The sequence below is a fragment of the Choristoneura fumiferana genome, chromosome 16 (assembly GCF_025370935.1).
Source record: "Choristoneura fumiferana chromosome 16, NRCan_CFum_1, whole genome shotgun sequence".
NCBI lineage: Eukaryota > Metazoa > Arthropoda > Insecta > Lepidoptera > Tortricidae > Choristoneura > Choristoneura fumiferana.
The window spans coordinates 6,832,399-6,847,108 of NC_133487.1; the positions used below are offsets into that span (position 1 = coordinate 6,832,399).

A 14,710-nucleotide genomic window follows, 5' to 3' on the forward strand; every position below is an offset into this window, starting at 1 on the left:
TGACAGTATGGTGCTAGATTGATCTCTCGTAAAGCTCGTAATTCATTAACAATGGAATGCTACTGGAAAAATGTAAATAGGGTTGTAAAGTAATATAATAACATAAGTGATTCCATATTAAATCGATTTTGCTAAATTTGGTATTATAGAATCACATAGTTTTGATAGATTTCTAGTGAGTCACGGTCCTTTTAAAGTTTTAAAATTTAAGTAAATCAATGCTCAGGTTTTAATACCTACAAATTTGTTACAAATATATTTTCCTGTTAGCATACAGAATATATGGCAGATCGGATTTGATTGGAACAAAGTGATAATTCAAATCCATTTTTGACCAATTTATTACTGTTGTTTTTAAAAGCAGTGCCGGATGAAAACCATTAAATGTCCTAAGAAATCCACGTCTGGTAAACAATTATTTTACGTTATATTCTCACAAAACAACCGAAAAACATTTTTAATTTCGTTTATCTACTTATTTTTTGGTCAGACAGTATAAAAAAAGTGTTTGTACTACCTATTACTATTTATATCTCTAAGATGTTGAAATCTTCAAAATAAGCATGAATAAATTAAAGTTGACCTTGACTATTGTTATTTTCTGTCAAATTCAAATTCAAAAGTTGACCTTGACTATTCTTATTTTCTGTCCTTCACACTTTGTCGGTTTCTATTTTTTTTTATTCACTGTTACCAAATATAACACTAAATAACGCTAATAACAATGTAAACAACGTGTAAACAAAGGTATACGGAATGGTGAACTTTTGGAAAGTACTAGAAACTTAAAAAGTACCGTGGATAGGATAAGTTGCGTGGAAGCATTTTTAATTTATTGTTGAATTATATCTTTATTCTTTTACAAACCGAGTTGCGGCGGAATTAAAAAAAATACAATGTCAATTACACAGAGATTCCAACATATAGGTACTATGACGTCATAAATATGAGACGACTATAGGAAGTCCATACCAAGATTGTATTCGATTATTTTTTTTAAATATGTTTTTTCAAGAGATGTATTGTCTATATTGATGATTTTTATTTTTATTCCGTATAATTTACCAGTTTTGTATTACGTTAAGTTATTCAAGAAAAAAATATGAATAAAATGCATATAGCCTATTATCATAAAATCTGTTGTTGTTGGAATTGTGTCTTGTACCTACTCACCCTGTTTATTTGGCATACAATCTGCCATACAACCTGTATAAGGTTCTAAAAACAATGGAAATAAATTTCGTGTAACAAGAAAAAGAAAACAAACGGATTGGTTGTACAGCAAACATCTTTCAAACATAATTTAGTGAGATCTAAGAAGCACAGTATGTTAAATACTGATTGCTTTTTACATGCATAATTTATGCCACCGAACTTAACGATCTTGATTGATTTAAGTAAATTAAAGTCAACAGAGGTCAACATGTCTATGCAAATTCTCAGAAAAGATGACAGGATTGTGTAGATTACGCTGTTGCTAAACGTGAATGTGGGAAAGGTTCCGTTTTGAAGAGGCCACGGTAGGTATTTTAAACACAAGCACACCAAGCAAGTACACCCAGATGGCAAATGTTATCGAAATCCTTAAAAGCCGTTTCCGAAATCTAAGAATTAAATCAATGTACAAAAAATCCTGATTTAAATGTATTATAGATTGATATTTGCTGTTTGTGCCACCTTACTTACTTTATTATTATGTTAATGGAGATAAATTATTTTATAGAACTAGGTTGACATCTAAGCTAACAAACAATGAGTCTATATTGACCGCTATGGTCATTTCTATTCTAATAGCGTTTCTTTGTCGAAACTGTAATTTGTAAAATGGATCCGCGAGGTTTATAAATAATTAAATGAAGTGTCCACTTATTATGGTAAATAATTGTATCGCACGATTTGCAAGGGAGACATTTTTTAATCATCTGTATTAGTTTAACCATTTGAAATAATTAAAACTAGGCTAGCGTTTAGAAGGGATAGTTCACTTTAACAGAAAGACATTTTTTTTTTAGCGATAAGGTCACTTACATTACTACTCTCAGCATACTAATCTTTGTACGAAGCTGTTTGTAACTTTATGTGAATATAGTGGAAGAGAGGTTCACAATCATTTATTTTCATACGTTTTTCTATCACAAGCAAGCTATCAATGATAGTAATGCAAGATTCTACTACAGAATGACTTTTAGTAAAACGAAAATCGCTTTTGGTTAAGGTTTCATTATGTACAGTTTTTAAAATTAAGCAGGAGCCAAATTTAAGGTTAATCAATCACAGTAAGTTAAATTAAAACGGACCTCTAAGAAATTGCTTACATTTTTAGCTAAATTACAAGTGACGCATCACCTGTTTATATATTTATGGGTCTCCATCAATGCATATTAAACAGTGAAGAAGTATAAACAAAATCATTACTAGTTTTGCACACTGCCCGTATTATTGCGTGTTCTATTTATAAAGCTGTGCTTATCTCAAGCAATCTCAAGATAAACTTCAATGACCTAAAGACTAAACCAAACAAAGTGACGGAAACATTATCTTCATGGAATAAATAACGTAGAAAGCCTAAGCCCCTTATAAATTAACTTGTTTTATTTTCATTCTCATTAATTTAAGTAAACAAGCTGAGCCTATCAACGCCATTTTTTTTTGTCTTTACAGCAGATTGTTATATATAGTAGAAAATAATCATCTACGATTACTTACTTTCAATGATAGCCAGTGACGCGTTAACGCGAACCACTGATATGACGATTAAAGATACACTAACAACGCACTGGAAATTTATAATCTGGCGAGAAATGCGCAATAATAATGAATCTAGGTCCATAGCAACAGGAGTAGCATAAAAATCGCAAGATGCAAGATGAACACAATGGGGAAAGTGACTACGCGGTGACGGAAACTGGGCCGCGGAAGAAAGGTAACTGTAAAAGTGAAGTAAGCTGCCGTTTAAACTGCAATTGAAACAAAAGGCTTGCGATTTTTATGTTATTTAGTTATTATGCTCTCGCGGAATTATTATTTTAGTCTTTAGAACCATTTCCTAGCACAGCGATAAGAATACAAGAAAAATTTTCGTTTATTGACGGTTTTGTTCTCAAGTAGTCTGACAACAATGCTACGTTAAAAAGTTCATTCGAGTTAAACTATAGTTAGGCAAGTCAAATTAGACTATAGTTTAGTTTGATAAGATTCCGTGTGAACACACACAAACATCACGCCTGTATTCCCAATTAAGTTTGACAAAAACGGTACAATACCGTACCGTATCGGTACGTGTTCCGTGTAAAATACCGTGGAAATACCTATCCTGTTAAAAATAATTATTTAATAAACACATGAAGACAAAGTAATCATAGGCATTGTTATTATTCTCACCCTTGTAATATGAGCTAACTGACCTCGAAACAAATTCACAAATTTATTTTTACGCACTAAGGTCGGCGAATGCCGTCAACCCGCCTAGTGGAAGTGTGGAATAATTAGAACATGAAAGGTCTCGTCACTCATCAGGTCGGCCCTGACCTACACACTTTCCCGCTGACGTCATTACCGGCCTTCATCGGGTTTAACAATGCCGACGGAATTCGGATGACATAAATGAATACCTACCAGTTTAATTCTTCTTAACAAGTTTTAAGCTAATTAATTACTCTACGAGTTCTTCAACAAGAAAATCAAGCAATGAACCACTGGAATGATAAATTTCTATATTGAAATTGTAATAAAGACTGGTCATACATAGGCATGTAAGCAATCGCTAATCATCGCAATGTATTCGTTTCACATTCCTTTGCAACAGCATATCTAATTAATTACCGGACTGCTTTGGATTACAAGGTAGTTATCGTGTTCCGATTAATGCTGCCCAAGGGCAGGTCGATGTTTACTCGTTAACTATCCAACTTGTCTGTTGTTTACTAATTAATAAGAACGATCATTAACCCCCTTTGCAGTGCTTTAAGTAAGCATGAAAATTACAAATATCTTGAGCGGTTTTTTTACCTTTTTGACACTATACCCATCCATTACAAATACCATACCCAATTAAATATATAGTAAACTAGCCTGTTGCCCGCGACTGCATCTGCGTAGAATTAGTTTATCGCTATCCCGCGGGAACTAAGCAATTTTTCGGGATAAATACTGCCCTATGTCCTTCCCCGGGACTCAACCTATCTGTATACCGACTTTCAGCTAAATCGGTTCAGGAGTTAAGATTTAGTGTGAAGAAGTAACAAACAAACAGACTTGCACCCTTTCGCATTTATAATATTAGTGGGGATAGTAAGGTAAGAGAACTCACCGTAACAGTCTTTCATGTCTCTCTCTATCGTAGGTGGCCGCGGCGAGGTAATCCTCTGCGATGGCATGGTGCAGCGGCGCGTGCAGCGGCGGCTGGTAGCGCTGCTTCCAAAGCAGCTCGCTGGCGTACAGCGACGGCGGCGGCGGCGGCAAATGCAGCAGCGGCGGCGGCGGGTGCCCACCTCCGTAGCCGTGCGCCATAGCGCGCCACTCCCGGTCCTCCACAGAACTGGCGGAGCCGCCTGAGCGGACCCCGCTCACGCCCGAGTCGGACCTCTCGTCCGCATCGCGCGCACTAACTATCACACAGTCGTCCTCCTCGGAGGCCACGGCGATAGCCACACCATCCGCGCTCGCACCGCCACTCACTTCACACACTTCACTGATGCACACGGCAGGCTCACTCGCCACGGGTTTCGCACACTTGTCGGGCTCCGGACTCACTTGAACAACATCACCACTCGCACTTACACTCTCGGTGGCACCTGAAACAATAACAAACGATTCGTCAATACAAGAACTTGTAGCATGTAACAGGGGTATGGCTAAAGAGCAATATTAAAGTCACAACACTAAACACGGAAATTTTAAGCCACCTTACTAGGTGTAATACATAATTGTAGAGAATATTGTCATTAATAAAACCATTAGCATTACACGGACAAATTACGAACAGTGGCAAGTAGCTCAACAGTCTCGTGTTGTGACTGTACAAAGATACGATTGACAGTTTTAGGCTTGATACTGATGTAAAGTGGGTAGATAGGTAAGGTAATGCTAAAATATCTGGGTCAGATATATCAGAGAAGGGTTCGAGCTTCGAGCTGACAGCATGTGAAGTTGATATCCCGTATCATCTGTTAGTGTCGTCTGTCGTCCCGCTATCGCTGACGTCAGCTCCGTCGGGCGAGCGACACGTTTGGGCTGCCGCCAACATGGCCCATTCACATTACGCCCACCGCCGCACTCGCGAAATATGAAGTAGGTATGCGGACGCCGCTGTCCCATAAATCATGCTTCATACAAAACAATTTAATGCAGAGTAGATATGTTATGTCTCCAGAGATAAACGTTTCAGTTTCACCATTACACATTGGTGTTGCAGTTACTTCCCACTCATTGCTTTTAGAAACGACGTAAAACCACAGAATACGTAATAGTGTAAAACCGATATGTCGATCCACTACTCACCGTTTTAACAGAGCAAGGAACATTCAGTCCCTACCCTAGCCTTGGTAGACGCGGTTACTTATTTATTATCAATTGCATCACCGACTCAGTGCGGGCTAGTGAAAAGCTTGCATCGGCCTTGGCTCTAACGTGATAGGAATTAGTTATTGCTTGGCCGGAGTCACGTTTCGTTCCGCCAAGTTTATTACGGGCATCATAGACCGGAACAAGGGAATAAAATGAAGATATGCCGAGTGGGTGGGACAAGGCCGGTGGTGGCGCGCCACACGTGAGTGGCGGCTGGCGGCCGGCCAGGGATTGCCAATGGTCAACAGTTGATGATCGGGCATTTGGCGTGCGACCTAGAATGCTAGCTATGCCATAAAAGCGTGAATGACGAGCTGACACGTTCCTACATGTAAATGCCTCTGCTAGGCAACAAAGATGTTTGATTATAGACGTAACATTGCGTTATCTAATATAATACCTACGCTTGCTTTTTTATTTCAATCGAATAATTTTAAACAGACAATAATTGAATATATTTATGAAGCACCTAACTGACATAACACGGAATTCGACACAACAATAGAGCCAGCCAGCGCGTCGAGTGCGCAACAATGGAATTTTAATGAGGGAGCTGTTAACGAGGATCCACATTTACATAATCGCGTAAATAATTATTCATAATAAACATGAACACAAGAAACCGGCGATTGTGCGGGCGTTGTACGCAGATCTCGTCTCGGTGCGGCGCATAATGGGATAATGCGATGCGATACGGTTGCGCCGAAGCCAACTTTTTATGCATCCGCTGCCATTACTCACCTCACAAGAGAAACCGGTCGCGGCGAAATCCGCCCCACTACACTACACCATGCCTGCCATTCTTATCCTGTTATGTAGGCTGATTAATAACATAATAAGTCAGTCTGAGTTTTTTTCAAGCACGCCTTGTCGTTAGGTAGGTAGGTACTTACCTCCTATTTTATTTAACAAGTATGTCGTGCTGAGGCGACCGCGTGCATAGGTACTTAGAATAAATTGCTTTGAATATTTTATTGAAACAAACACTAATCTTATCGCTAGAGAAAGATAAGATAGATATAGATACCGAAATGGGCGACGTAGTTCAGAGTGAAATAAACACGGCAGTAGTTGGCAGTAGGCAAGTAAAGGGAAAGAGATAACTAATTGATCGCCAACAAAAAATCAAACAATGCGTAACTGAACATTGTTATATAAAAGCCTACTTACACGAGTAGAAAACAATAATACGAATGTAAACAAGTGTCTATTGATGCGCCGTAAACAAAAGTGGTGAGACAATGCGACATTGATCAGGGCGAGGACAATGGGGCAACAAATAACTCTGGGAGCGCGCCGGTGCAGGCTGATTGACAAGACAAACGCCGAGGCGGAACCGGTGAGAGCTTTCATTAGACGAAGAGGGCAAAAAGTTGACAAGCGGCACTAGCCGTCGCACCGGCCATGGCAGTAAATCCTGGCTGCGCCACCGAATGAATTATTCATAACAAGCTCCCCACAGCTCTGTTTCGCGAGTAACGCAACAGCAGATAGGTACAACGAAAATCCCCATAATTTAATAAAGCTGCTTATTAAACATAAAGCCATTAATAACAGCTATGTTTTACCACAAACATGTCAAACTACTTAGTCATTTGAGTCGAGTGCAATACCGTTCACCGCGTCATTAAACAACTGGGTCTTCTCAGAATAGTTAACCGCAACGGCGTAACTATTATGGGTACCTAACCTACTACTGAACCGGCCTGGCCTAACATCCGAACAACAACACGTTTAGTTCCTCCATTACGGCGGAGACCCGGCGGGGTCAAGAGGTCGAAATGATCAAAGCTATTTTGTAGTCGCACAACAATTCACGGAGGATGTCGGGCTTGAGCGCGTGACTTGAAACGATCAATTCACAATGATTCAGATCATTTGAATATTTCACGAGCTTAACTACCTACCTACTAATAAAGAGGAAGGCATTCAAACCTCATGCGGTTTGCGTGCGTGCTTGTAGTGGGTACGTGAGTAGGCAATTGGTAGCCTGAGGTCAGAATGAATTTAGGTATATTTTTTTATTATCAAGCTACAAAAGGACAAAGACAATAAACATCACTACAGAACCATTAAAACCGTTCAGCTGGCTACATGCAGTAGAGCGAGTCGTGTCGACTCTAACCGCCTATCCGTGTAATGAAACACTTCCACTCTGCTAATAACCGTTAAAGGACATGGAATGACAAAGCTTTCTCTGCAGTCACGGGGCTATTAACTACGTGGGTTTATGTAACGTGAACCATAGATCTTTTCTGACATTCGTCTACCTTAAATATGACGAAAAACCGCAGTATTTATGGTCACTTTCTAACTAATGAAGCGCACGAATCGAGACGTTCGCTTTTGAAATGTCAACCCAGTTTTTCGCTCGTTAACCAGTGTAGTGACCGGCAATTACGTGAACCGGTCTCGGCCGTATAAGGCGCATCGGTTGTCGTGACTGCAAATGCAATACCACCTTGAAGGTATGGTGAAGTGTGGCTTTGTGGCACGACTCGGGAAGGCGCGTGCAGTAAATTGCGCAATGTGGTATTGAAAGCGCATAGCACGGCGAGCGGGTCGGGAGTAATCTCCCTCGCATCTCACGACGTGTCCCGATAGCTCGTGACTGGAATCCCGGATCCCCCTGCAAAGACAACCCACCCCACTTTTCTACAATCTCTCCCTCCGTTTCAAAGTAAACCATTTATTTCCAGGGCCCTTGCGTTCTTATTCCGTGGCCCTACTACGCTACATATCTATTTGGAAAGAAAAGGGGTCGCAATAATTTAAACGAATCCTAAAGGTATTATTAAGCAAAATATTTAATATCGCTAATGCAATACCTACTCATTGCATACTTAGTAATTTAACCACACTACAACTAACTAGCATCCGGTTTTCCTGTTACTGCGCTGAATATTAATGCGTCTTATCGTTGAGCATTGAGCAACGTAATTCAAGGTTTGCATTATTTATGGTTGATTTAACTATTATATGTGGTGCATATTTAGGTGAGACGTATTTACTGGAATAGGTTTTGGCTTGGACCAACTTGAAAACAAGCATTTATGTACACTTTTTAACTGTTTTTTTTTTTTTTTTTAAATTGCTGACAGTCCTAAACCTGTATAAAGTATGAAGGGAAGTTTTTAGTCGGTATTTAATATAATATAAAATTAAAAAAATATTAAGTGTGAAGACTGAACTGTGACGTGGAATTCGGTAGTTCGATATTCGTAAAACTACTAAAACTAGTACGGTGTATATATACTGTATACGCAATCACGGGAGTGCATTTACGAGACTCATTTTGTTTACGCAATGAGTCAATTGAGTTAAGTACTCGTAGATACTCGTGGACCTAGTCTTTGGATCTAGTCTTTTTGTGGACGCGTACTCGCAAGACTCAGTCCGCGTTTTGCCTAGTACGTCTCACCTTTAATATTTATTCAACCACAAAGGAAATTATTAGAAAAGCACCAACCTGCGTAGGTATGAATATGCTTAAAACAATCCACGATTTCCGGGAAAAGATTATGGACATAGGCATAGATTAGGTAATCACACATCACAACAAATATTTACCGTCGCTATATATAGGTAGTGCCACGACACGAGTTGAAGTGAATGATTACACAGACAGGAGAATGAACTCCCGAAACAGCGTTGTATCAAACAAATGGTTCGATAGTGCATACTACAAAAGGTAGGTACATACCTACTAGTATTTTTCGCTATTAGCTATTTTTATTGCTGAAATATTTATTCATAATATACCTACCTAATTACTTGATTAAACTGGGGTACAGTACAGAAAAGATCAGGTCGGCAGGCGAGTCAGCAGAGGCTGACACGGTTGTCAGCGTATGACCTAACCTTACGTGGCACCACGTTTATCTGACTTGCCATTGCCACATGCGCAATATAAAAAAAAGTACAATTACTTACATGCTGTAATATAAGTAAAACATTTACTTTTATTAGCTTGGTAATTAAGACTAGCGCGACGGGTCAAGCAAGTCACATGCCGCGATAACTCGATGAGGTCAACTTTCGATAAAATACCTATACCTATTTGCGCTGCACAATTAAAACAGGAAAAACACTGATATCGTAATCGATTCAAGCACCGTTCTCCATTTTTATTAAATGTAGTAAATAGTAATGCCATGCCGATGGCGTGATAAGGAGCTTTGTCAGTTTCCGCTATTATTTCACACGTGCGTTATCTTATCTATCCGGATTTGTGTAGTTAAGCCAAACAGAACGAAATAAAAAAACTGTAGAAAGAATTGTTGACCTTGATCACTTTTGGATTATTTGAATGGCCCGAATGAGTACAATTGTATTGCAAAAAAAACTAGGTGTCAAAACTCTTGGAATAGAGAAATCTTTATCGAAAAGGAAAATAATTTCGGATAACCAATCACTAAAAGCAAATTACTCACGTTTGTCAAGTTGGTAATAAAAACTTCCGTTAGAATGTAATAAATAAATCTTCGGCAGTCTTCTTTTATCAAATTATCACAATTCCAATTTCACTTCTTCAACAACAACTGTTCCGGGTCACAATCACAAATCTCCAAATCACACGTAGATCCTGTATCGGTAATCCTTGGCGTGGCGTCCTTGAAAGCGGTCAGGAATAGCGTTCACCTGCACACACACAGCACTGCAGACGCCTGTGTTATATATGACTATGAATCACGATGTACGGAACAGACGTGAACGTCGTATTAGCGAAGACGTGCGAAAGCCTCGACGTTACACAAAGAACTGAAACGCGGGCGGGGAAGTGGCGGTTGGAGGGTGGGGGTGCGCGGGGAGCAGAGTGCGCTAGTCTCGCGCCGGCCGACCCGACAGCAACGTAGCAACAAGTGAAGGGCGTCGCGGGTGTGAAGGAGTAGGAAGAGGGGGTCAGAGGGAGCGCCCCGCGCTAAGCGCACCTGACGGAGAATGCAATGCAGTCGCAGCGCGACTACGCCAACCGAACCGAACCGAGCAAAGATGAAGCGATAGCACAGCACGGCACCGGAAGGGCACGCAGCCGATGATAATCGCTACATACATAAAACTTGCTTGCAGCAAATACTAGTTTTGTTGCTGCTCGATTAATCAACAAAAAAACACAACGGAATGCATCGCTAAACAGCTGGTCGTTGCGCGGTTAATTACAATATATTGTGTCTAACGAAATAAAGTTATTTGGAACGTTTCTACAATTGACATATTGTAGGAATTTAATTGCAGGTGGTAGGACCTTATGCAAGGTCCGCCCGGATTGCTACCACCATCTTGCTCGCTAATCCTGCCGTGAAGCAGCAGTGCTTGCACTGTTGTGTTTCGGCGTGGAGAGTAAGACAGCCGGTGAAATTACTGGCATTTGAGGTATCCCATCCATCTTAGGCCTCTAGGTTGGCAACGCATCTGCAATCCCCCTGGTGTCGCATGTGTCTATGGGCGGTGGTGGTGATCTCTTACCAACATTAGACCCACTTGCTCGTTTTCCATCCAGTAGAATAAAAAAAAATTTTTTTGTAGTAGGTATTTTATACAAAACAATGAACAGGCAGCTTATCATTAAGTATGTTATTCACAATACCCATCATGATGTTTGCCACACACAACTCGACGTTGCAAAAGAACACTTGATGTTGACACAATAATGTGCATACCTACCTATCGTGTAGGTTCTAAAAAATAATTCCCATAACTTAGACAAAAACTGGCAGCCTAAACTTTTAGGTAATAATGTTACAGCAAGAAACAAGAATAACAAAAAGTAAACAAATTGCGATCGTTGACCACCATAATCTACTGAGTACTGGCGTTCATCGAGTTAACGATTGGCGAACTGCCAAAAGCCTATTGGTGTGGTGTGACAACTATTCATTCTGCATTGCGGAGTACTTAGGTATAAAATAAATTAACCAGGGTCCTCCTTTATAACACGAGCACATGTACATACGTCACACGACATGACATATTTTTTAACATTTTATCTAACACTTAATTACCTAAGCCAAATTGACTTCTTGTTTTGACAAGAAACGGCCATTTTGCGAGGTCACGCTTGTGGCTGCGTTCCGAATTAGAAGAGTATTTTTTGTAACTAAATTAGCCAGTCGAATACCCGGAAGAGATATAGAAAAACTTTAATTAGGTTTATTATTAACCATGTTCTTTATAGCAATTAAGAATGTGTACCTAAACAAGTTTTGCAGTGAGTTTAAATTATTTTTGGTATCAAATTATCATTAACAACCGAGTTATGCGGGCGGTCGTGAAATTTATGGCAAAACTGGTTTGCGATTTTTTTTTCAGAGACGCAATGAGGTCGCATTTTGTTTATCTACGGCCTTCGTGCTTATAAAATTATCGACTACATGTGAATAGCTAACGCTTCATAATTTGCGCAAAAACGTGGTGAAAAAACCCAGACATGAACTGCGTAACTTAATAGAGTTCTAAATCAATTACAATTTACGCTTATATAAAAAGCTCAACGATATTGTAGGTAGGTACTTATCGAATGAGACAGTGAGATCCGATATCTTAAATTGTCACATTATATTACTGGAAAATGATTTCACTTCGAAGAACGAAGTGATACCGTAAGGCAAAATAATAACCCAAAAATACTAGCTTATCATTATCACGCAATGTGCTTCGTCAGATTGTTTAGATTAGTGAGATAGTGAGAGGGGAATTTAATAGATAAGCAACACAAACATAGCGGACGATAACCAGGCGGCACCTACTGATAACAGCTATCCGTAGGTGAAACTACTTACCCATTTGAAGCTGTGCAAATAAAGATAAACTGAATAAAATAAAACAACGTGCAGGGCTAATGCAGGTGTTTAAAATGTATCAAACAGGTTAGACAACACGGGTAGAGTAAAGAATTTGAATGTTCAAAGTACTTATCCCTAATTAGGCAGGACAAAATCATTAATAAGCATAAGCTTTACTATAAACCGTTAATGTAATCGATACTTTGCGCTAATCTCGATGATGCATTATTGAACTACATACTTTTCTACATCGTTTTAAAGTCAAGAAGGAAACGTTGCAGGTCTGAGAGTCTGAGAGATACAATATTTAAGTACTATTAACGTGCACCTTTACGTGCTGTGGAGATAATGGTGTAGCGGGCGTGCGTTATCGCCGTTACCGCCCCGTTGTCGCCGACGATTGCGATTACGATTTACGACAACAGGCGATATATTTACTCTGCAAAGAACACTCTCCTCGCGATTTCCGGGCCGTGACTCAGCCGCGTGGGAGAATATACAACGTAACAATCAAATTCCTTGCTCGCTTCAAAACGAATACATTAACTAAGTACCTATCCCGAGACCGGCTCTCGTCTCGCTCGGAACAATGACTTACTTATTATCGTTATCGATAGCTTACACAGCTGCAGAGCCGGCGCGATAGTATTACTATTAAAATAATTCGACGGCCTCCTGATGCATTAACCGTGAATCACTACGCAATATTTAGGTACGAACGGAAACGAATTTGGCTCGCGGATCGCGATAAATAATAATAAGCTTGAAGGTGAAGACGGTTGATGTTATTCATCGACTTATTAGTCTTATTACGAATATTCGAGACGTAAATCAAACATAGTTTCGTCATCGTGTATGCGAGCTGCGGGCTGCTCGCGATCGAATGTCAAAAACCGCACGACGCAATAAATTGTCTCGTGGAGAGTAAACATCGGCGTTCGGCCGCATTCATGCATAATTGATGAGGGTTCGGAACGAGCGTCGAGCGCATGGATTCCTCGCGGTCACGACTCCTAACTCCGCCGAAACGTACGCCTCCGGCAGCCATTTTGTGGAGCTGCTCGAGCAGTCGCCCCGGGCGAGCGCCAGCCTGCGCCAGGCGCGCCGCATCGTGAATAATAATTCGACCTTATGATACGTAACGTATCCACTATACCTGAGCTCCATGCTCAGATAATAACCGTAATTAAATACGAAATCATTTTTTCTCGTTTGTTTCACTTCCGCCGAGCTCGATCAGCCACACGTTACTATTTAAACATGATACTCGGCAGACGCAAAGTATTGCAAACAGACGCGGCCGCGGCGCGCAAGATGCAATTAATACAAAACGATCGTTATTAGTTTCTATTGTTACCGTCCGAGTAAATAGAGCACGAAGCGGTGTAACAATAATTTTAATGGCACAATACATGCGGAGAAGTCTCACGCACGCCTATTGTGCCGTGTAATTGTAATCAAAAGCCTTTTCTCTCGGATCGAGCATCTCGACGTCAATAGACATTTCACAACAACGAACGGGAACCTTTTGTTTTATCATGAGCATTATCTGTTACTTACTTATGTGATCGTGCGGTCGAAACGATCTGTATTTTATTAAGGTAAGTAACCGAAAACTTAAATTGAATGAGCTTAGTCTATTAAATTTGTGGAAGTTCAATTACGGAGGTTGTTGCCTTAATTTGATTTGCGTAGATACTTTGCGGTGGAGGCATATCTACCCCAGGGCGAGGCACTCGCATGAGCATGACGGATGAAAGTACCCCCGAGCGCCGACTAGTAATAACGTGAAATGAAATACAGAGTTCGTCTGCTCTTCAACCGCAAGTCTGCGCTGCGCCAACAACCGCCTCGACGAGCACATAACATAAAGTGAATGCGTAACCATGAACTACGTATTACGCCAAACAGAACACCGTCTGCCTGCATGCACCGTCAATCTATGCTACAACGTACTGAGAATGGAATGCATTACAGATTATGCACATACTTAACCTAACTATAAACAAAGCATTCTTGGTGATAATGGAATGAATTTAGACGCCTTTGAGTCGAGACAGCGGAACGATCCGTGTTTGTAAATCCTCGTTTTGTAGAAAGTCGTAAGAGTATTCACGTCATGTTAAACAGCTGCAAATGGTGCAGCCGTGCTTCCTGCCATCGAACGGCCCATTGTTACAGTATAACATACTTTTTATGCCGCATTAATAAGAATAGCATGAGCGTTGGCACTTGCGTTCGTTATATTCGCGATGCATGCCGATGTGACAGACAGTTATAGGTATGTATATATGGATGTATGTATGGAATCGACAGCCTTTTTGAGCGTAGCTACATTAATCGTTTTTCCTTGATTTGAATGA

General features: G+C 40.2%; 1 protein-coding gene across 1 annotated transcript in view; it reads right to left on the reverse strand.

The window, feature by feature from the left end:
* Positions 1-14,710, reverse strand: part of Kdm3 (Lysine demethylase 3) — a 183,832-nt gene that overhangs the window by 16,535 nt on the left and 152,587 nt on the right. The window contains 1 exon segment of the mRNA XM_074098901.1: positions 4,310-4,793. Within this exon segment, the coding sequence (XP_073955002.1) occupies positions 4,310-4,793 (484 nt within the window).